The sequence below is a fragment of the Drosophila rhopaloa genome, unplaced genomic scaffold (assembly GCF_018152115.1).
Source record: "Drosophila rhopaloa isolate 14029-0021.01 unplaced genomic scaffold, ASM1815211v1 contig_2, whole genome shotgun sequence".
Lineage (NCBI taxonomy): Eukaryota > Metazoa > Arthropoda > Insecta > Diptera > Drosophilidae > Drosophila > Drosophila rhopaloa.
Window position 1 is genome coordinate 11,937,161 of NW_025335083.1, and position 25,024 is coordinate 11,962,184.

General features: G+C 38.2%; 2 protein-coding genes across 4 annotated transcripts in view; both read left to right on the forward strand.

The window, feature by feature from the left end:
- LOC108043750 overlaps nt 1-25,024 on the forward strand; it is a 130,365-nt gene that overhangs the window by 96,392 nt on the left and 8,949 nt on the right. For both annotated transcript variants that reach the window (XM_044460506.1, XM_044460507.1), the window contains exon 12: nt 3,912-4,132. In XM_044460506.1, the coding sequence (XP_044316441.1) occupies nt 3,912-4,132 (221 nt within the window). The remainder of the gene's footprint in view (nt 1-3,911; nt 4,133-25,024) is intronic.
- Nucleotides 7,487-11,106, forward strand: LOC108049533 (receptor-type tyrosine-protein phosphatase kappa). Of its 2 annotated transcripts, none has more exons than XM_017130860.2 (2): nt 7,487-7,707; nt 7,931-11,106. In XM_017130860.2, the coding sequence occupies exon 2, from the start codon at nt 8,006-8,008 to the stop codon at nt 10,052-10,054; it is 2,049 nt and encodes a 682-aa protein (XP_016986349.1). In that variant the 5' UTR covers nt 7,487-7,707; nt 7,931-8,005; the 3' UTR covers nt 10,055-11,106. The 2 variants fall into 2 exon arrangements, with proteins under 2 accessions (XP_016986349.1, XP_016986426.1); XM_017130937.2 differs by having other exon boundaries at nt 7,934-11,106.

Consider the following 25,024-nt stretch of genomic DNA (forward strand, 5'->3'; position numbering starts at 1 on the left):
GGCCACGTCAGTCAGTCCGCTCCGGAATTCGCAACCAAATCCAAGTCCAAGTCCATGTTCGTGTACAAGTGGAATTTGAAGTCCAAGCTGGAATCCTTCACTAAGAAAAATTCGTTAGCAGTAGAAAATTATTTAAAGTTTTCTTTTCATTAGGTATTTTAGAAACCAAGGCTCAACTCCCTGGATCTAAATACTTTGCACCCTTAAAAATGGTGTTGATTGAAAATATCTTTCGATACTTTACATATTAAGATAACATTACTAAAGGATGCTCTAAGGGAAATTAATTATTATAAATAAAATAGACGCCAAAGATTTTAATATTAGTAAAAAAGTTAACTTTTAAATATATTTATTATTCGCCTGAACTCTACTTTTCTCTACAGTGCATAATAAATAAATAAATAAGCTCGAGAATACAAAAGTGTATTCTTAGTATTAAAAATTTAAAATAAACAAGAATGTATTAGCTAAATTTATTTCGACTAAACTTTAAAGAAGGTGTAAAATAACTTGCCTAGTTTATTATGTATGAAAAAAAAACAACAGCTGATATTGCATTTTTCCAAGAATTGTTTAGATTTCTGTACCTGTCTTTCCAACTAAACAAATGACCACTGCATAAATACGACAGCCAAATACAAAGGGCCCTTAGGATATGTATATCCCGGTATATCCTTTGGCATCGTCCTTCTCGCCTGTCACCTGCCAGCAACCAGCTACTTTACATTTGGCTCTCCCCAAGTGCGAATCGTTTTTATTTGCAGTTTTCAATTTTCACCTTCAAAAGTGTAAACTTCAATTTACACTGCTCCAGCGCCACAATCCGAACAGCAGGAGCAGCAGCTCGAGGAAAAGGATATTGAGAAAATTGCATTCTGCTGCAGCAGAAAGAAAAATAAGAATCGAATGGAGCATTTGGCTTCAACCTGGGCACTCTGAAGCTTTTGTTAAAAAATAGGGTATATTCCCTAGGAATAAATGAAAAGATGTAAGGAAAATTTAAAAATAAATATGGAAAAAAGCAAATTAACCATGTAAAGGTTAAATAGTTATTAAAATTTTATAAAATGCAAAGATCATAAGGTAACACAGAACACAATATTTAAGAATAACAGAGAACTTAAAAAATTATATAGAAAGTCGAGTTTCATAAAAAAATATGATTATATGTTAGAAAGAAATACATAAAAAGCATTTCAAACGAGAATGGGAGTTTCTTAAGAAAATAATAATTTTATGAAAGAAGGATATGGATAAATAGCATATCAACGATTGGGCAAAGCAAAATACGTTTTTAAATAATTTTTAACAAAAAGTTTATGATTTTGATCTTGAGAAAAATTCAAGAAACCTAACTTGCCGCAAAGATGCAAGTGCATCTTAGCTTTTTTGACGTTGGCCCTTTAGGGTATCTATGCTTCCACCAGCTGTATTTTTCAGCCCTCATTGTTCCCTTTTGTGGAGCTGCTGTTGCCATTGCTTTTGGTTTATAGCGTCAAGTGGCATTTGGTTGGGATTTTCATTTTGAAATGTATTGGAGCATTTCCCGTGTGCGACAGAGTGCTCCACGAGCACTGCCTCAATTCGCATCCGATACGGGGGCCATCTATTATACATTACGGACCTGGTCACCAGAAATCGAAAACAGTAGCAGTCACAGTCCCAGTCACAGACAATTACATGCAGACCCGAAGTCAAAGTCCTGGCTACAAAATTGAACTTCAGCTCACGTGGCGCGTTTTAGTGCCTCTTCGACAGGAGAAGGATTCGCCAGTATTGGTTTTGGTATTGGCCCCGGTACATTTGTTTATTTCCTCCATATTTTAGGGTTTTACGACGTTTCCGACTTCGACCAGGTTCTTGTGGCAGGTATTTTGGCTTTTTTCAACAATACAAAGAGAGGATTGAAGGAAAATAGAAGGCAATGTCGAGGAAAACCACAAAGAAAAATACATTTAGCAACAGCCCAAACTTGCCATATAAAAATGTTTATTTCCATACACTTTTTTTGTATTATTTAATATTTTAATTATTATTTTACATTTATAAGACAAAAAGTTAATTTTATTTTTAATATGATTATTTTAAAATAGAACAAAATATTTATTTTTAACCTATATTAGGTTATAATTAAATAATTATATCTATTGAATTTGAGGTAAAACTTAGTGTATAAAATTGTTTTCTTTTTGACTTTTGCTTAAAAATGTTTTAAGCATGTTTTTCCAGTGCACGCAATAGAAAACAGCATCGAGAACAATTCCCATTTTCTTCCACCTGCCGTTGCTTTTGATTTTGCACAGCTTATTTGCTTATAGCCATGAAAACTTTGCCAGTCCTGTGTCTTGAGTCCTTTTCCTGTTTCCAGTTTCTCGTCCTCGGCAGGAAAATAATACCCTTTGGCCTTCGTTATGTGGCAAAATTTATTAACCCGCTTTCCGTTTACCTTTTCTGTACTTGTGAATGTGGGCGATACATTCGAAATGTTATCAAAATTGGGCACACAAAATGCTTGATTTGAATAGCTGGCAACCACAAATTTCAGGGTCCAAATGGAAAAGGTTTCAGGAACATGTTTCCCCAATTAGTTCAACATAAATCGAAAGGAGCCGTTTATTGATTGACAAATCCATTAAAATTGAAATGATTTTCATATCCATCAATGACACATTTTAACCCTATGAAGGAAATGAAATGTTATTTGTCATTGAAGTAATAAGGGGCTTGCTGATAAGCATTTACTAATAAATTGTTGTACTGATACAGTTATTGACCAATTTTCTTGCCTTTTAAAAATTGTATACTATTGTAAAGTTTTTCTTGAAGAATCTGGGAGTGAATCATCAATTCATTCAAACCCTTGAACCCCTTCAGAAATTTACAAGTCAAAATGATTATTTAAAATTATTTAAACTTTACCACTGACCATTTAGTCAAGATTTTGGGAAAACTCCACTTCACGCCAGTCCACAAAATATGTACTTACTACCACTCAAAGTAAACTTGGCCGAAAACTTTAAGCAAACATGACTCGAGCCTGGCTGGCTTAAAACAATGAAAACGAATGAATGAACAGGGCACAAGTATTTTGACAAGTGCTCGTTGGCAGCAAAATAAAATGTCAAGAAACAGATCAAAGCTGCCCGAACCAAGACAAGCGTGAATATTGCATGGCCCAGCGAAATGTTTTGTTGGCCAGGGATAAGCTGGCACTTGAAGGGCACACGGGAGGGGAACTAGCTTTCAGGACCCAGAATCCAGGACCAACCACAATGCACTGAGTGCTCAATGGGGGCAGCCGAGCAAATGACAGGCCACAGAACAACAAATGTTACTCATGGCCAAAAAAACAGAGCCGAGCCAAGTTTAAAGTTTAAGTTGCGTTCGGCCACAAAAACCCCAAAAACATTTAGCCACACATCTGTTAAGGTGCAGTGAAGGCAAAATTACATAGGACTTAAAATAAAAAGTATATTTAATTTTTATGTAACGCCCAAGCAGGTTTTTAGGTATGTCATAAAAATGTTTATATACATTTTATTTAACAGCTCTCAAACACCTTTTAAGCAAAAATCTGACAAAATCTTATATGAGAAATCAAAATGTGTAAAAAGGTCCTCAGGACTTTTATTGTAGTTAATGTGAAAGGTTATTTAATTGAAATAAATAACAATTCAAGTATTTCAGTTTCAGTTTAAGGGAATTTTAGGTTAATCAATTTATTGAGAAATATATTTATATAATAAGAATTAATTTAAAAAGGCATCGATCAAGTTATGATTCTCCAATTTTTACCCTTCGATTGTTTGATTGATAAGCAGACGTTTACAAAACATTATTATGATCGATCCACTCTTAAGATACCTACTTATTTATCTACATCTTTTTATCTTTTAATCGGTATACAGACATTATCGATGCCCACAAGAACCAGCAATTGTGCTCATTGACCGGCGTAGAGGGTGGTCATTCCCTGGGCGGCTCCCTGGCGGTACTGCGCACCCTGTATGCCATCGGGGTCCGATATATGACGCTGACCTCCACCTGCCACACCCCCTGGGCGGACTCGAGTTATGCGGACGCGCCGACCTTCAACATGAAACACGGCGGCCTCACCATATTCGGCAAGGTAAGTCCTCCTCCCTCTATTTGCTGTTACAGCTGATTTAATGCTAATTAGTTGAACGGTCCTTGGTCCTTGGTCCTCGTTCGTGGGTTGCTGTCCTTTGTGGAGCTTACACGGGGATTTGGTCGCTGATGAGGCGTCCTTTCTGCCCGTCCCCCTTATTCCCGGTCTTTTGCCCCCACCAACTTCATTGTTCGAGTTACTGGGGTCAACCGCAGTCAACGCTGTGTGGGCTTAGCCATAAACATGTGCAGTGGGACAAAGGGTGGGGAAAAGCTGCACTGAGGGAAACAAATCCATTACCAAACATTTCAAATTAAACACTTATACCGAATTCGCATCATGTAGGTTACTATAACCATGTCTTCAAATCGATTCATTGTTTTGGAACCAACTTAATGGCATGAAAAAGATAACCTTTAAATGAAAGCCAATCAATAGATCCCAATGCACAATGTACGACTTTCAAGAATATTATTATAAATTATTTATTAATACTAGAAGCACATGGTCAGCAACATTGTTTGCCATTCTCCTAGCTAGACAAAAGAAAATACAGTCTACTATTTTAAAGTCAAAATAGGTGAATACTATTATAAACATCCTTTATAATACCTATTCCCATTAAAGTATGATTTTTCTTAAAACTTTTGTTCAATTCCTGTTTTTCTGTCTGTGATACAAAATCGCGCAGAGGTTGAATAAGGGTATTCGTGTACTCAAGGGCTGTTTTTGGGGGGCTTTTTGGAGGACTGCGGAGGTCCGACGCGAAGGAAGGATGTGCTGGCACCTTGTGCCCTCTAATGGCTCAACAGTTCGCAAATTAGGTGCCTACTACAGTTTACAATTGCCAAGCGGCTTTGCTGCGGGATTTTCGTGTGACCCGGCCAACCGGATCATATATATTAAATTAGGCCCACGCAATCCTCCTCAGAAGTGATCCGATTCCTGTGGCCGGCTTCGGGACTTAATGGGGCATAAGCGGCGGTGGCTGCGGCTGCTCGAATACTGGAATCTATTATGGATTGGTGCCAAACAGAATCTGAGAGTCCGAGGGCATCGATTTCATGGTTAGCTGCTAATTGGGTATATGCAAATAAGCTTACCAAATAAACCGTGCAAGATGGGAACAGCTGGCAGAGTGTTCACGGTTGGCCAACAAGATAATCATACGAAACCATTGAAGTTTAACAAGGTTAAAGATATATAGCTAAAATACTGGGAGCCAAACAATAATTTATAAACGACATTAAAGCATGCTGTAAAATGTGACCTAAATATATATTTCTGAACTAACTACTGAAAGCCGTAAAAAAATGTATTTCAATAAAAGTTAAATGATTCTGTACCGAATGACTAAAATTTATTTTTATTGATTTCAAAACTATCCTTTTTATTAGACAATTTTATCTGATTTGCATTATAATCATCTAATAAATAATACATTTGGAACTCGTTTATTTTTTTTAATACAGCTTTGCCGAATATTGCATACTTAAATAACTCATATTTATTTTCATTTAATGTCATTTATTTCTTGGAAGATTTTGATCTGTTTTGACATCGAAACGAAAGGGACTAATTTCAACAAAAAGAGCTTTACTCATTTATTATTGCTGTATTTTCCCCAATGCAATTCTGCCAATCATAATTCTCGATGAAAAGTCATCTGAACTTGAAATTCCATCAATATTTCTGGGCTCTTAATCACCATGAGGTCATCAAACTTGATGCTGTCAAGCATCAAGGCCATATGACAATCACATTTTAATCAAAATTCGCCTTCTTCAGTCAGTCAGTGCGCACAGGCACTCATTTAAATATAAATCCCTTGCATTTTTACTTGTGTTTCTTTTAGCTGTTTACAACTCGTGTCGGATTCGCATGTAATTATTTTGAAATTCGAAATTTTTTCAAGCACCTCGAACCCCACTGATGAGGTTCAAACACGATTATAGCGAAATGGCAATTTGTTGGGGCTGTTTGTTCTTGATGGCTACTCTTGACGGGCCTCCGCTTCCTCTTTTTCCGTGGGCTAGTGCCAAATGCTATTTACAGTGGTTCGCCGGGACGGACAAAGTGCATGCGGAAATAAAATGTGCAAAAATGTGCACCCAAACAAATAGAGGCAACGAAAAAAAAATGAATAACAATAATAACAATGGCAGCGAAAATATCAACAAACCATCACAGCTGGCTGCTTGCGAACAGGAAATGTAAATTACTGAGGACGAAATATATTCTCGAATTATTTATGCATAAAAATGATATATTTCTTCGTGTTTGCTTTCGATTTTCCACCGACCAGCGCCCTGCCAATTAAATATGGAAAACAAAATGCCAACGAATACCAGCGTCACTTCCTCATTTAACCTGCGGAATTTTCAATTACACATCTCAAAACAATAGATAACGAACAAAATACGAAAATGAAAAGTGAAAAAATTGTTCAGGGCGCAGGCGCCATGAGAATTTCCCAGCGTAGGAAGAGAAATGCGGGAAATGACCAGAAAGAGCGAAAAACTTGCCGTGGTAATTGTAAGTGGAAAATTTTAGACGAAGCTGAAATGAGCAGACAATGGGAAAATCGAAATTTTCATTCATACTATAAGGTGAATTGCACAGTGATGGAAATATGCGATAAATAACTAAGTTTGTTGGTGAATGAGAACTAACAACCGCTAAGATCCTAAAAAATATAATGAAAGAATACGATGAAGATTTATTACATAAACCGAATTCGAATGTTAAAAAATGTGGGACGAAAAATATTATATTAAAATAGAAAAATAATAGGAAAAGTTTTAAGTGCAAAAATTTGATGGAAACATTTTTGTTATTCTTATACATTTTAAGGTGTTTTGTTTTACATTAAAACATAATTTTATCCCTTTTTATCTGCCTATAACCAAAATTTTCTCTGTGTACATTTTCTTGAACCAATTGGAAACATTTTTAATAGTTAGAAATTATATGTTTTATTTCTAGTTTTATAACATGTATTTGGGAGCCAATTTCCAACCTTTTTTTTTGAGTTTTAAAAACATTTCACGAACGGAGAAGTGTTTTTCCCCTCAGAAATTAATGGAAAAACCGATTATTCAATTTTGATTATCGTTCTGCCCACGGTGGCCACTTAGCGCTGTCCGCCCGCGCTGTCTAAAAATACCCGCCCCACCGCTGTTGCGCCCATCAAGTGGCGCCAGTCACATGGGCCATGGTGAAAACGGGCTCTCCGCTCGGCATTTTCCCGCTCGGCGGCTCTCTCGCTGGCATTTCCTCGCTCTCGCCACGAATTTCCCATCGGTTCTGTGTGTGGTAGGAAATGGCTAGTTTTCGACGCGATTCGGTTCTTTGGGGCGCCGCGGTTTCAGTCGCCGAACGATTTTCGCCCCAACAACGAGGAGGCAGCTGCTGAAAATCATCGACTCGTCGCGTTTTGTGTAGTGAATGGAATCGAGGGAACGAGAGGGAGGAAAACGGAAAAGCAAGAAAATACGAATATACACAAAATATACACGAAATTCTTTTTATAACGAACCAAACGCGCAACGCAACGCACATAAAGCCACAAAAAGGTGAACAAATTAGCTAACAAATTCGAGTACTAACACCCCATGTTTTTGGAATGCAATGTATTATACTAACCGAATGAGAAAAGAAAAAAAAACGCTGAAAATGCAGAGCCAAGTGGACTAATCGACTACTTCCTCCTCTATACGAAACGACGAAAAAAAAATCCCCAACAACGACAACGACGACGGCACATTCTGGCATCGTGATTTGATGATGACAACGCAGCAGCTTGTGGGAAAGCCAGAAGAAGCAGCGGAAAACGAGGAAAAGTCACCAGCAGCAGGAAAAGGAGGAGGAGAAATGACGGCGGCCACTGGGGGTGGTAGTAGTGGGGGTGCGGGTGGAAAGGCTGGAAAGCACAGGTCGAGGTCATCCGCCCGCTACGACGATGTGGAAAAGCAGCAGCGCAAAAGCCGAGCCATCGTCTCCATACCGAACACCATCAAATTGAGTATGCTCAACAGCGGTTTGCTATCCTTCGAAAGGATAAAGCTCGAGGCCCGCGATGAGAATAACTCCCTGTCGAAGACGATACCAAATGGACCCATAGATATCCGTCACTTTCTGAAACTCTGCGATCTGCGCAGGAAATTCCCCGTACTCTACAAACTGGAGTTCCAAACGGCCGCCAAGGTGGAGAGCAACACCTGTCGGCATGCGATGAAGAAGAACAACCTGGAGAAGAACCAGAACCCCAAGTGCATTCCCTACGACTACAATCGCGTGGTGCTGGAGAAAGTGGGTGGCCTGCAGGACTCGGACTACGTGAATGCCTCCTATGTGGACAGTCTGCTCAAGCCCAATGCGTATATTGTGACCCAGGGTCCTGTCGAGGAGACGGTGCAGGCGTATTGGCGAATGGTGTGGCAGGAGAACATCAGCGCCATCGTGATGCTGACGAAAACCTTCGATTTCGCCAAGGTCATGTGCCACCAGTACTGGCCGCCCAATATGGAGGTGCACGAGCAGTACGGCGACATCTTCATCAACATTGTGAGGGAGGAACAGCTGGCCAACTTCCACATACGCACCTTCAGGCTGTACAAGATGAACGAGAAACAGGAGGTGACGGACGAGCGGCTGATCCTGCAGTTCCACTACACCGAATGGTACTCCCACTCGTGTCCCTTCTCCAATGCCCTGCTCGAGTTTCGGCGGCGGGTGCGTCTGGTGGTGGGCAACATCATCAAGGACGAGGACGACATGCGGGGTCCCATTCTGGTGCACTGCAGCGATGGCGGCGGCCGATCGGGTGTCTACATGTCCATCGATGCCAACTTGGAGCTGGCCGAGGAGGAGGAGTGCTTCAATGTCTTTGGCTACCTCAAGAAGCTGCGCCAATCCCGCAAGGGTCTCGTCGAGAATGTGGAGCAGTACAAGTTCATATACGACACCCTGGAGGAGCACATCATCTGCGGCAAGACCTGGTTTCCCGTCTCCGAGCTATCGGATCGCCTGAAGGCCAAGGCCAGGAGGAATTCGGGTACCAAAATGAACGAGTACCAGGCGGAATACGATCAGATATGTAAGCAGACACCCCGATTCACCATTGGCGATTGTGCCGGTGGCCACAGGGCGGATAACAGGGAGAAGAACAGGGATGTCCTGTGCGTGCCACCCGACAATTTCCGCCCCTACCTGACCTCCTTCCAGGGCAATGCCTTCACGGACTACATAAACTCGGTGTTCGTGGACGGGTATACCAAGCCGAGGGAGTACATAGTCACGGAGTGGCCCATGAAGCACACACTGGGTGAGTTCTGGTCACTGGTCTACGATCAGGAGTGCTCGGCTGTGGTGGTCCTGTGCCAGCCGCCGGCGCAATCGCAGCAGTATCCCTCTTTCTGGCCAAATAAATCGAAGATGGAGAAGTACGGACCGGTGTTCTCCGTGCACTATGTGATGTCCAAGAGCTACACGAACATCAAGCAGTGGGAATTCAAGATCAACAAGAAGATCGTCTCGCTGACCGAGATGATGGCCGGGGTGAAGGCCCCCACGCGAACCGTCCAACTATTCCAGCTGACCTGCTGGCCAATGGGCCACAAGGTGCCCAGCTCGACCAACTCGCTGGTGTATCTGATGAACATGGTCGAGATCTGGCGGAACAAGGTCGACTACGGACCCGTGTGCGTTGTCTCGCCCGATGGTCGCAGTCGTGCCGGTGTTTACTGTGCCGCGAATGCGTGCATCGAGCAGGTCATCCAGCACGGCGAGGTCGATGTCTTTCAGGCGGTGAAGACTGTGCGCCGGCATCGTCCTCAGCTAGTGGAGAATATGACCGAGTACAAGTACTGCTACGACCTGGTGCTCCACTACGTCCTCCACTTCCTCAACAAAAAGGAGTGAGAAGCTGTGCGGGCTGGCAATTATTTTGGAATTTTTTGGAATTTTTTTCGATACTTTTTCTGGAGCCTCATGCTTCAAAATGGTTAACAATGATCGGAAATACTTGTGGTCCACACACATTTGATGATGCCTGGGTTTTGTTTTTATAATTCCAGGCACCGCCTTAAAGCAATAATACTGAGTATTTTTGTTGTCCACAAAAGCCAGAGAAGGGGAAACACATTTTTGTTACGAGCGTCGAAATGTAATTTCACACGCCACTGAGAGATACTTTTTAATTGTTTTTGAGCATAAAACAATGATACTACTATACTGTATACACTGTATAAGCTTTTTGATCTGAAATGTATGTGCCATTTGTAACCCTAGTTGTTGTTGTTATAAACAGAAGGATATGAAAAGTGTGATGGGGATTATGGTTATAGAAGGAAGTAATGAAATGATAGGAAAGATAACTATTACCATTAAAATTTATATTTTTATCTGTAGTTATTATTACGTTTACTCCTAAAACTTGCTACCTGGGCAATTGTTGATATATATCTAACTACATATACCTATTATGAATCTATTTATACATAAATATATATATAAATGTTATGTACTGTTGTAAATGGGAAATCGCAATGTTTTTTCCATAACTGTTGAAAAAACTTTATTTTTTATTCATGTTAAAGAACAAATATTTATTGAACCACCCAAAAGGGGATACTTCAACGTATTGAAGTAAACAAAGTTTAAATATTTGTTTTTATTTATAGGGATCACACAAATTACACGGAACACTCAAACAAAAAACATAGTTTAATGATTGCATCATGATTTTCCTGTATTTTCGCATTTATGCATTCGACACACAAACCTACCTACTTATATTGTTGTAACTCTAATTAACTTAATTTTTAAATTGTGTATAAATGTGCGTATGTCCATTTTATCCTTTGTATAAACCAATCTACATGTGTAAACAATTAGCACAAAAATCGTATTGGATTAGGCCAACAAAATGAAAAAATGAAGCAAAGAAAAAATGATACGAATCGAACTTCAAATGTGTGTGTTTTTATTCATATTGGAAATATCAATCAAAATATTTGCCTTTTGCCTTTGGGGCTGAGATCATTTCTGGGCAAAGTGGTTCCAGATGAATTGGCAAATGGATATAAACAAAACATTTGCGATCCCGCAGGGAGAAGTAGAGCAACAATCTATATAAACCTTGACCAGATTACAGTTTAATGCGTGCAAATCAAACAGAGGCGTTGTCCATATAGATATGGCCATTCGATAGGGCACGGAACACGTCGGGTAAGCGATGAGGTAAGGGGTGAAGGAGTGGGGGGGAACCGTGTGCGGTCGCTATAAAATCGATAAATGACAACACACTTTGCTTTAGTCGGCAATAAAACCAACGGCAATAATAGTAAAACTTCGTGGCGCGCAATGACATCAGCGGAAAATCGGGAAACGAGAAAAGTCCACAATATGAAATTGAAAAATTGTGTAAAAATCCAACCGGAGCGATTTAAGCCAAAATGAAAATCAACCTGACTGGCAGAAAGCGTTCCATTTTATTTATACAGTTATACTTTATTCCCGATGGATTTTTGGCATTGTTTTCGCCGCTTTAATTGTGGCACTCATGCAGCGCGGAAAATTGTTGCCATGGCTGGGGCCAAATTTTATGCCAGACAAATAAACCAATTAGGTTTTTGGAAATTTATCTTTACGAGCTATTAATACAAAGGCCAGCACGTGGCCAAACAAACTGCAGGCGGGTTGGGAGGGGTTGAAATTTAGTTTTAGTTAATTAAAAAGTCAGTGGCAATTAATTTGGGGGATCTGCCGGAAATTTATGGCGAGCACATAAAGTTATGAAAGTGAATCAAAGTGGATTGGCCAAATTGAAATTTTTATGGAGGGAAGTTGGTAGAAACTTTAGTGGGCTAACTGACCTCCACAGTATAAATTAAATTGGATATTATAAAATAGGAGCAAAAAAAAGGGGAAACATAAAACATTTCAAAAACAGATCTTAAATATTTATAAGTAAAATTCTTCAATTTATTTACTACTACAACGAATAGAAAAAATTAGGATATGCGCAAACAAAACATAGAATCAGATAAGGAATAAGAATTATGTTTCCGTTACCAAAACAACATTTTTCATTTGTATTATACACACAAAAAAATAATAATATGATTTTATATACTAAAACCGATATGATAATAATCAAGTTAATAATTGAAAGTGAGTCAATATGATCGATATGATTTTAGAGAATATCAATGGTTTTTTATATTATTAACAAAATCAAAGGAAAACCTATTTCAATCGGGGGAAATAAATAAACCATCTAAATTTTTCTTAAGCTTGGAGTACAACTTTTTGACGAGTGCCGAAAAGCTAACAGTTTTATAAATTGATTGATTAGTTTCTGAGTTGACGAAAAATCTGGGTTTGCCAGGATACTTTGATGAGGTTTTCTGGTTGGTCACACTTTAACTTAGACATAGTAAATCACAGTTTTTAATGGCTGCCAGTGGGTGTGCGAGTGTATGGGTGTGTGTTTGTTGTCCTAAACATTCTGAGTTGTTAGCACACATGTTTACAATAAACCCGGCCAGTCAACTTGAGTGCCAACAAACCAAATGGCAGCTGCAAAGACCAGACATGTCAAGCTCACCCATACAGCCAAAGATCCTTGGGCGCCTTTGTGTGTGGGTGTGTGTGTGTGTGCAGGACAATGGACATTAAGCAAATGCAACACACAAGCACACACGCTCACTTTCTGGCTATATACACGCATATGGCTTTATATTCTGAGGCAAAGTCAGTCACTTAGGCGGCCAGGAGCGAGCATTTCAATTTGTCAGTCATCAGCAGGACCAAGTGCAGTCTCTTTGTGTGTGTATGTGTGTCCATGTGTGTGTGAGAGCTCCAACTATTTGTATTGTGTGCTTGTCAAAGTCGTCGTGTTAACATTAATTAAATCTATAGCCTGACATGCACAATACTGCACTTCCCACTGCCATTGTCTTTGGCCTGCCCCATTGAATTATTGGTTTTGATTCGACATTTTTCATTAACCAGGGAATTCCTCGGCCACATATTTGTCCCAGCTATTTAAATATTGAACAGCACATTAAGTAAATACGCATTTATGGGCTTTTGTTTTAATTGCAAATTGTCACCGAGCCATTGGCACGCTGAAAAGTATGCTAAGCCCCCGAGGGGAAATCACAAGTGTTTTATTATTCGCATAATTGTTTTGAATGCGCCCACCGACAAGTGTTGCTTTATTTGTATACATTTAAATGAAGTGAGCTGATTTGCCTCGGGGCGTGTGCATTTATGATTTTATTTTAAATAGTTAAGAAAGTTAAATGGAAAATAGGTTTAATTTCATTTCACAAATTTGTAAGGTATTTACTTAACATTCACTGTAATTTTTTAAGCCGGAAATCAGTTATGAATATTTATGTATGTTAGTTTTGTCCATTTCATATTAATTGCCCCTTTATTATATTAATATTATCCCCAGCTATGTCTTTTGTTCGATTGTTGAAACCAGCCTGGAGCTAGATTTTTTTTAAAATTAATTGAAAACGAGACTGTGCGATGAAAAAGGAAGCCCAGAGCAATAAGTAGAAGCACAAAAGGCATTTGTTTAATTATTTAAATTTAATTTCATGTCACTTCAAATAAGTGCCACTCATTTTCACTCAGAGCACGTGGAACGTGAAAAGGCCCACCTTTTTTCCCCATTGCCTGCATATGTAAAAGGCCAAAGGCCAACACTTTTTAACTCATTTCCATTACGTGCCCGACCCGTGGGCTGGCTTTTCTCCGGCTTCGCTTTCCCTTTGCCAGGCGTAAATAAATGGCAAAATGTTTTTGCATTATGCTGCCAACTTATTATTATTATTCTTATTACAAACTCGATTCGCTGCCGTGGTCACATGCGTGACTGAGTGCCGAGAAGTGTGTGCATACAGGTGTGTAATGGGCATCATTGCAATTGCACTCCAAGTGAGGGAAGCAAAGCAAACACACGTAGACGGTGCATAATTGAATTAGCCGAGCAACGAGCCCAGAACCATGGCAGCAAAACGGGCCAGAAACGCCCCAAACAATGGCTAATAATGCAATCTGCAATTGCCGGGCGACGGAACACTCAAAGTGGCTGCTGCGGAAATTGCCAGCAACTTTGGGGAATAGACGGCATAACAAATAGAGTGAAATTTCCCAACGATATGCCAGACAGTTTACAAAGAATTGCACTCTACTGGGGATCGGAAAACAAATGTTTTTCAAGGCTCCAAGGGAAATTAGCCCAGTTTGCCGGAAGGGAAATCAAAACTAAGTATAAAACAATATCAAGATTTTAAAGAATATCAGACAATTTAAAGGTCATTAATTGTTCTTTGATAAATGTTTGAAAATAAACTGTATTTTTAGTTTTTTTTAAAAAAAGTAAATCACTGGGTACTAAAATTTTCTCACTTGTATATTAATAAGCCATTATTTATTTATCTGCTTAAAACTTTTGCTTTTAGCATCCGAAGATATTAAAACGGAATTGTTAACTTACTTTAACATTCCTCCACAATTTAAATGTAAAATTAAACAAATATCATTTAAAAATTCAAAACCACAACAGAGCTCCTCCATTAATCAATAGATTATTCACGTTTTGTCAATTGGACTCGCAATGAAAAAATAAAAACAAATAAATCATTTTAAATTCAATGGCTAATTTCACCAATTGAAAACCAAGTATCCCATTATTTTTCATATATTTAATTCAAATTTCTGGTTGAACGAATTGATTGGCGATTTGTAATTTATTCATTACATTTAACCAAATAACTGCAAATCAACAATTATAATCAAATATTTATTGATTTGCCTAATGGCATCTGCCATATCCACCGTCAATAATATCAAATGTACCAGCATATTGTACCCTGCTAGCTAATAATTATGTAATTTGAAAGCCGCATAATATATTTTAAATGATTGCAAATAGGCGGAGAGATTTCTAAATTACATTCATAACCAAAAGTGCGCAATTTAATTATAAATGCTTTGTTATTTTTTGCTTCGCTTTTTTTGTTTTCCTGTAATGAATTTCATATTATCACTGAATGGCTTAAAATTCTAAATTCTAAATTCGTTTAAAAACTCGACATGATTATAAATAACTCAATTTCAAAGTTTTACGCATAACTACCCATAAATGATTGTCGTTTTGCTTAGCTACAATTTGCGAAAACACTACACACTTAGTTTCTAAATTTTTAAATTAAATATTAAACTATAATTTAATTATTTTACACGTAAAGTTTTCAAGTTGTTGGGGCGTTGCGAAAATTGTTAATGACATTTAGGTAGACAAAAAGGGTTCTGGAGGCAGGACAACTTTTTCATGCTCCGGCCAAACTTTTTTGCGGCTTAGTGAGTGCATGTGCGTTGTATAATGCACAAAAGCGTAATTAAATACATAATGAACAAGAGCCAAACAAAATATAAACAGCGGGCTGAGTTTTGAGTCGGGCGGAGTTCGTTGCATATCAAATATGTCTCATATGGGTGGGTTATGTTATGCACATATAGGGCTCACAAAAAAGGCTCTACGAAATTTGTTCAACCACCGAGCAGCGGAAGCTCATTATGAGTGAACAACAACAGCGGTGGCTTGTTCCTTTTTTGTTCAGCAGTTGTGGAAATGCATCTGAAATTTGTACTTTGCAGCTCGAAATTAACTGCGAAACAAAAGATTCTTTGTTTGGTGTCAGACGAAGAAGTGTTGACTACAGTTCGCCTCTCAGGCGTTTAATTAAATTCAACTCGAGCTGTTTGTAGAGCCAAGAAAATAGTGGCGCTATTAAGTGTACATTTTGGCTTCAAAAGGAAATATAATTTAATCCTTAAGCAGTGACTATTAAAAATTGGTAATGTGCTTAGACTAAAATTCATTATAGCAATTCTGAACTTTTCTAATTAATTCGCTGTATCAACTAGAAATCATTTTTGAGCTGTGGCTTAGCTGAGAAATCTCCACTTATCACACTACCAACAAATCCTGGCCCAGTGTCAGTTTACGCTATCCATCATCATCAGCCAACTGGCCAGCTGCATGAATATTTAAGCCAGGAACCCAAGGAGCTGAGAGATTCGGTTGGCTCTCCTAATTAAAATTACAAAGCTCAAGCCACAAAGCGGCTGCTGTCAGATAGCAAGTCGTATTCCAAGTTGCCAACATGCCAGCTTTAGCTATTGTTATTATTGCTCATTGCTGGTTAAGGATATGGAAAACAATTTTCGAATTTAATTGAAAATTATTGTATTTGTCTTTTGGGGCGAAGTTCACTGGTCCAGCATCGATTACTAAGCAGTTGGTCGACCTATTGTATGGTCCCCAGACGTTCGATGATTCCTGTTAATGAAATCAAAGTTCAGGCTGCCAGTAATAAGCTGCAATTGTATTAAGTATTGTTTACACATTGCCATTCAAAATGCATCATTGTTGCCCCATTATTGTTTGTTATCATTGGGTGCAGAGGTAAGCTATCAGCATATTTGACGTATGACTTGAAATTTGAGAATGAAGAACTCATTAGACCAAATGAACAGAAGGAAATTAAGCCAACAATTTTAGAATTCAATGGGATGTAAAGCGGAAGGTTAATTTATACAAGAACATGTTTTTCAATGTTAGGCACAAAGATAAGTAATACCAATTTTAGGATAATTGCAGGTTTATCCATTTTTCATATTAAAAAGATTTTTTGTGTAATTTTTTTGACCAAATGAACAGAAGTAACCTTAAACAACAATTTAGAAACGCAAACAGACAACCTTTAAGAAGTAAAAACTATTTCATTGAACTTTAAAATTTATTCCATTGATATATAATTTAAGACTCTTTAACTGTAACTTAAAAGGCAAAGCTATTTTAGCATTTGAAGGGAAATAAAACTGCATCTGAAAACTGAAAGAGGGGAGTTTCAGGTTCCACAACCTGATTTGGGAATTGGGAATTACGAACCGCGACTAAAAACGTCAAAGGTGAAGCAACAGAGGGTTTGCGGGAAAATGGAAATGAAACATATCGTGGATCAAAAAACCAACTGTGAAAAACCAGATGGAAAAGCTCCGCACACGCACACTTCGGAAAATAAATACATATAGAAACGCATACATAAGCAGACACACGTATGCATAAATTTCACGCACAACTGAATTACGATGCGAATGATGACGGGGCTTGGCTTGAATGTAATGTTATATGTTCCACGATGGATGCGGAAATCTGCACAAAGGAGTGTTCAAAAACAACAGAGAGCGTTAGAGAGAGATGGCTACACTGGAAGAAAATTCAAATTAATTTTAGTTCCTATAAAAAAGTTACTTTAACTCGTGATTTTCTTCAAATATTTATAATATTTAAACTGAGTATGTAAAAAATACCAATAAAAACTACATAGTGTAAAAATACTGAATGTAACATATATTGCTATTATTCATTTATATAGTGCAATTTGTTATTGGTCTATTTTAAAATGTAAGATATTAACAAAACATAGTTTGAGATAAAAATTAAACTTTTTTTTCAAGGTAGTCTTTTTATGATTTTTTGATTAATTCAGATAAAAAGGGTTATTAAAGTGCGCACAATCATTGCTGGACAAACCCATTAAAATCTATTTAATTTAGAGTGGTTCCGAATGGATTATGTTTTTGTCGGTGTATTTAGAGATTCGGTTGGGTTAGACAGTTAAATAGACAGGGCTGACAGGTTGGTTGGGGCGTGCAAAAATTCAGCAACGCCGTCATTAATCTTTATTTGCGCCCCCGACCACCGTTTCCCTTCCACCATCAAAAACCAGGCGCGTGAATAATTTAGCTACCTAATAATAAATCATTGCAGCCTGTGCATTAGTTGACTGTCTCCTCGGTATATCTGTCTCCCTCCATCACACCCACGCACACACACTGACACACACACAGAACCGGAAGTGCAGAGTTACATGCTTAAATGCTTATCAAATTTTATGCGTCGTCCCTTTGTGTCTGTGGCTGTGTCCGTGTGACTCTCGTCCTGTCAGGGACTGTGCCCCGCCACTAATGAGCATTAATTAATTGCCGAGTTGGCAAGGGGCGTTGCAGGATGTGCCACGCCCACCTTAAAGGTCTGCCTGAGCGGAAAACATTTTTGTCGGCTTTTAGGCGCTTTTATTTTGGTGAAAGGTTAAAAATAACTCATATGTAATTTCATCTGATGATGTTTTTTTTGAACAGAAATAATGAACTCACCTTAAAAGATGTGGAAAGCAATTATCAGAAAAAAACGAGTATTTTTAATTTATTAAAACTGAGTCCTTACTTTTTTCGTTTGTAAAATGAAAAAGAACATTTAATCTGTATATGTTAGCGAGAGTGCATAAAATGATTTTGATAGCACCAACATGAACACTTTAAAAAATATTTAAAAGTAATAATTTGTCTAAAAAGATTGCAAATAATATTTTACAGTATGAATTTTGTAGAATTTTTTATACAATTATAAGCACCAAAAATGGGAAAAAATAATTTTATATATTTTAAAACATCCTGCATCAGCTTATAACTTTGGTGTGTATACGTGTTTTCGGTGATGCATATTACGTATACAACATGTGGACACCACAATGTACTAAACTTTCAACATTATTAACATTTTTCATTAAAAGATTTTAGTGTTTTTTGCATTTGCTTTTGGCGTCACATTATATCTTTTTAAAAGGAATTTAAGACAATAAAAACAATTTGCAGAATTTTGTATGCAACAAAATTGGATTATTTTGGCAAATAAAACACAAAGAACCAGGCTAACGAAAATCTTCGGCTAGTGTGATCTAGGTGAATAGGAATTTTAATTAAACCAGGCACAAACATCTGCACAGATAAACGGCAACAAATTATTGCTTCAAAGTTCTGACACTGTCCACTTTATAAATGCAAGACAAACTAGATGGGTGAGAATGCTATAAAATATGGTAAAATATTTGGGCATCTATTTTCAACTTAGTTTGCGGTTTTTCGTAGAATGCAATAAAATATTTAAATGCGCAATCAATAAACTGTGTGTCTGCTCCCTAAAGAAATTCAGCTCTCCATTTATTTTGTCGGAATGTCGTTTCTTTACCCTTTTTTTTGTGTTGCTTAAATTGATATTTCGGACAGGGCTCTGCGGTCGACGGCAGTGTCAAATGGAGAAATATTTTCAATTAAAAATGTTGCCCACATTTGGCCAACGATGTGATGTCCCTTGTGTCGATTTAATTGTTATCCAACACAGGTAGGCTTGAACGTTTCTGGTCGATGCAAATTGTTGCATAATCGAGTGCATTTCGAATTTGGAATTTTCTACCACATCCTGCAGGAAATGTGAGAAATATTTTTGTAGAATATTCGCCGGTATGGCCTTTATGACATTTAGCTCATCAAGGTGCAAGTTTGGGGAAACCATTTGTAAATTATTCCGGAGTCCGTTGGCATTGTTGTTTGTCAAATAATCTTCAATTTCGAATTGCTGGCCCCACACATTTAATTCACATTTATATCACAAGCACTTTTGTTGCCCTGGCTTTGAAATTCCCAACAAGCCAAAGACGACCAAATACCAGAAAGGGAGTGGAGTATACCTGGGATTTAAATGCTATTTACACAGCTTTCGTCCGGCCAATAACATGCGCTCAAATCTGAGTCGGAGCCACCAGAGTGGAGTAGTGGAAAAAGGAAACCCCACAGGAGGGGCGGAGTCCCGAAATAGTGTTGACCCTTTTGCCATTGTCTGGGCACGTATGAAAGGGCTAAAAATGTGACACTCGGGGAATGGGAAATGGGCAGCTCTGGCTTAGGTGTCTCCCCTAGTTTTCCACCGCCCAACATCCCAACCATCCAACATGCCACCCCGAGTCCAATCCGGCAATTCCAAAGCTGGCCGAGATTCAACTGGAAATTGTGCACACCTGTCGACAGACAAAGATGGCAATAATACAGTCGCGAATGAAAAAATAGAACCATGTTTTTTATTTAAAAAATCTTAAAAACAGTTCAATATGCGTTGTGTAAAATGTAGAATAATGTAGAAATAAAGAGAATATAAATAATGTGAATATAGACTTATAAAATTAAAAGCTGACATTGAATATATTTTGGGATAGAAACTATAATACTTTAAAATAATAATTAATTTAGGTAAGAGTTAGATACCCCCAAAGAAATTTGCAAAATATTTAATTTATATTTTTTGACAAGAATTCAGAGAACATTTTTTAAAATATTTTAGTTAATTGCCAAGGAAATTTGAAGAAACGATTTAGAGTAGAGTTGGGGTAAGGAATAAGGTGATTTGTTTTAGAATTTTGACCTCACCTGTAGGCTGCTCTGGGAATAGACGGAAGGGGTGAGTAGCATATCTTCCGCCACCCCCTCGGCAATTCCCGGTTGGGGCTCAGGCAACGTTATTACCTTGACACATGTGTAACGGCTTTGTCTTCTTTTTTTCCGTTCTTTTAGCATCCTTCCTCGTTCTTTTTTTTTTTGATGCTGAATTCAACTGTAACAACAACTGCAAAAGCGGCTTTTGTTTGTCTAGTCGGCAGGCTGAGCAACCTTTAACCCCTCACCTCCGAACCCTCGCCCTTTGACCCCCTCGTTGTTAACACTGCGATGGGCCTAGCGTGTTCCTAATGCATGTTGAGTCGAGCTTAAGACACAATTTCAGTCTGCTGGAAAAGATTTGTGCGCCCCCTTTGATGTGAGCCCAAAAAAAGTCGGCCCAGAGCAGCCGAAATCCATTTAGCAATTTCCTCATTTTCAATCAGCTGGGCAAGGAATTCCCGTTTGGGCGGAGGCAATCTCTTTCGGGTCGAAATGATTAAGTATGGTGCCTGTAATACCCTGGAGATGTCAAAAGGTGTGACAATTCGTTTCGCAAAATATGAGAACAAACTTTTTGGACCCAAAGGCTTAGATTGGCTTTAGTTTGTATTAGTCTTTTTTAAAATCATCAAAAGCAATCTATTTTAAGCGATAATCTACATTTTGGAAGAAAAACTACTGGCGTTAAATACAACAGATGTTTTTAAATTCAGTCTATTTTATTTATTGAAGCCATTTGACTGTAAGCAAATCCATTTCAAACTCCTTTGAATTATTTTGTTTACTTCTACATCGCTTAGTTTTCATTCCGATTCGCTTAAAATTATTTTTGTCACTTTCCAGTTCGATAATCGCTCACATAAATCGCATTTGGTTGAGATATGGGATCCAGTTACCTAATCCATTCAAACTTCAAAGCTTTTAGAAAAGAAAAACGAAGCGACTTTCTGGTCGCCCACTAGCGAGAGCGAATAGATGTGGAAAATTGATGAAATTGATTTCCACATTGGCAATTTTCTAAGCGAATTCACGTTTTCACCTGACAACTGCAACCGGCTGACCTCTCAACTCCCGACCTCCCCAAGTAAATGCTTTGGCCAAACATTTTGTCATCCATCTTTGGCCAAGATCCCAAACAGCCACGTCGCTGTCTATTAGTTGCCTTTGCCGTTTCAGCTCCTTTTCCCGCTCCTGCTGCTGCTCCCAATTTTCCCGGCGGGTTCAGACGTCGCCATCAACAGGAGCATCCATTTCCCAGTCTCAATCTTGGCCAACTGCAGATTCTGGATTTTTTTCATTCTTTTTTCTATTGCAGCACGTTTAGCCAGTTGTTTTTTGCTCTATTTTTACTTGGTTGCAACAAATTGTGTGCTCTGCTTGGGGAAGAAGAGTGAAGAAAGGTGGGTATTCACTAACGACACTTTATAAAATATTCAACCCGCCTGCCAGAGTCGGCTGCTAGTTGAATGTGTTGCCGCTGTCTTGGCAGCTAAAAGTTTTTAATGAATTTTTTAGCAAGCTAATCGAAGTCAACGTTAGTTGAAAAATGCATTAAATAACGTGGCACTAGTGTTCAACTCGTCGTATGCGCAATGTCGCCAGCCAAATGTTGACATATCCGTAACAGTATAAAACACAGTGATTCTGGGGTATTTTTTTTTTATTTTTTTGCCCTGGGAAGTCTGAGCTGCCACTTTTGACTTTTTAATGTCAGCTCTCGCAGAAGGTCAGACAGTCGGATAAGTGGGAGGTGGAAGAGCTAACCAGGCGTATGAAGAGTTTTTTTTATCCGTGCAGAAGAGAGGATATAACATCCTTATCAAATTTGCAATGCAAATTTGGAATTTTCTGCTTGCTGGATATGTGGAAAAAGGGCTAGAATGAAAGGTCCTGTTAAAGGGCAGAGTTCGCCGAATAATAAGATAAATATTTTATTGTAAGTGCAACCCAACTGCAGAGGAATATTTCTATGGAGCGTTATTCTCTGAACCAAAATGCTTTTTATCAGAAAATCAAACGTATTTTTGCTGCAATACCGAAAAAAATATATAAAAAAGTTTTCAATTTGTTGGTTCTTTCAAATCACATTTTTTAAAGATGATTGAAATTTAAATACGATTTCGTTCATCTAGCATGTAAACCCAAACATTTTTTGAAAATGAAATCCTATTAAAATATTTGCCCAATAGAATTGAGATTGTAATAAAGTTGAGCTTTCAATTCAAGCCCGACGTATACTGCAAACTTTAAGAGAAAACTTATTTAAAAATTTCAGCTGAACTCTTAATTAACTTTCTCTGGGTTGGGGCTTGTGGCATTACCAAAATATTTATCCAATTAATTTCTACCTTGGTTGCCAAGGAACTTATTGCAACATTTTCATAGCGCTCTTCGCATATTTTCACTGCCATGATGTTTGCTTTGGCTCATCGCATCTTCTATATCTCATTTTCACTGCTTATCTTGGACGGATTCTTGGTACTTTTCCATAGCATCTGCTCTCTGCACCTAGTGCCTCCGGGCTGCTTTTTCAGTTGCAGTTTTCCCCAGCTCTTTCCACGCTCTTTGATTGCACGGTACCATTTTCCGCACTCCTCGACTCCAAAGTAAGCGCCTCAATTATAGACTCAGACAGAAAGATAGACAGCCAGACCGGGAAATGCGAACAAAACGCAACTGACGAGAATGGGCGAACATTTTTCAGCTATTACAGCCGTGGAAAGTGTGGAAAATGTGGAGCAAGGATTTTTCCAGAGCATATTATGGGTTGGGTTCTAAGTATCCCGAAGCAAGCTTAACTGCATGACCTGCAATTGAGCGTTGGGTAAATAGTGTGCTTCGCTGCAATTTGGCATCTGATTGGTAATCATTGGCAAAATATTCCTGCGGGGATCAGGGATTGCCAGAGTGAAGATTAAGGCGTTGTCAGATCAGATTTAACTTTCGATAATAAGGCAAGCATTCATTGTTTTACAATTCCGGCACAACGTTTGTAATTGGATACAAATTGTGTGTGAAATAAATTTTTTAAATATTTGTAAAAGAGCAAACTTTCATCAGTTATTACTCTGTATTTGTAAATGGCACTTCCATATTGTATCCGATTTGAAAGTGGCATATCTCTTAAGACTCGTAATTTGATTCTCAAAAAATCTGCATTCCAATTTTTTATTTTAATGTTGATTAAATTTTTGACCCCTTTTCATGTTATTTATTTCCAAGTTTTCGATGTGTTGTTAAAAGTTGGCCCACAACTGGACTTCCGAAGTCCATAACTTTACCAAATTTTATCCGATTTGAAAGTGGCATATCTCTTAATTCCTCTCATATGTTTCAATTCGTTCTTTTTAAATATTTTTAATAAATGTATTATTTTAAGGGACCATTTCCAATTTTTTTATAGCTGCTTTAAATAATATTTGTTTTTTCCTATTCAATTTGAAAATAAAAAGTTCACTGTCAGCACAAAGTTGTTTGGCATTTTGCAAAAATTATTAGCCAAAATAATGAGACTCCACGCCCCGAAACCAGTGGCATGTCCACACTTCATTTCCCAGGGTTTGGCTTTCCTGTGCCTTCCGTTTTCCAGCCCTTTTCCTCTCTTGTCCCGAACCTTCTTCCCTCTGACAACCAAAACCAGCAATGACCTAATAAATCCGTTTTATGTCTTGGTCCTGGCGCCGCCTTCATTCGACGACTCCAATCGCTTGGACGGAAATGCCAGCGGCGTCTGTTTGTGGTAAGCCCCTCAGACAAGGCCTCCTTTTTCCTTTCCACATTTCAATACACTCAGCTGAAACACTGCGGAAAAATATATGGATATTAGGGGAGTTTAAAAACAAACATTAAAAAAAAGCTACCCAGATCACATTAATCCTTCAGTTTGGGATACAACAATTTTAAAAATATGTAAGGGTACTATGAATTTTTAATAATTTTTTAATGAATATTAAGAAATTTAATAAGTAAATCAGATGATTTCCAAAACAATTTCATCTTTATTTTTGAACAAGAATTGCAAAGGTAAAAAATATCTATTAAAACTTCAGACTTAATATCCAAAATGTCTCACATAAATAAATATGAAAAAGTTTATATTTCGCACTGTACTCCTTGCCATTTCAATTCATATTCAAATTCAAATTGTAGGCGTGGCCGCACCATTTATTGTCTGCGCCATTAGCTGCACTAATGATCCATTCAGCAGGAGCCAAATCAGAGTAGTGAGTAGGGGGGAAATAAAAATCCGAAAGGGAAAAGGAGGAAAACCCTAAGGCGGCCATATTTAAATAAGAGCCGGGATGCAGACTCCCACACACAAACAAACCCACGACCATGCCAATGCCAACGCAGACAGACACATCGGCATTGTCAATATGCTTAATGGATTTTCAAATATTTAAACAACCCCGAGAACCCAAGACGATGGCGGCTTTCCACAGAACCTACCCATTTTCCTATACCAACGTTAGTCCTGAATGCATTTGCACATTTACATTTACGCACTCAGACATATAAATCAAATATTATCGG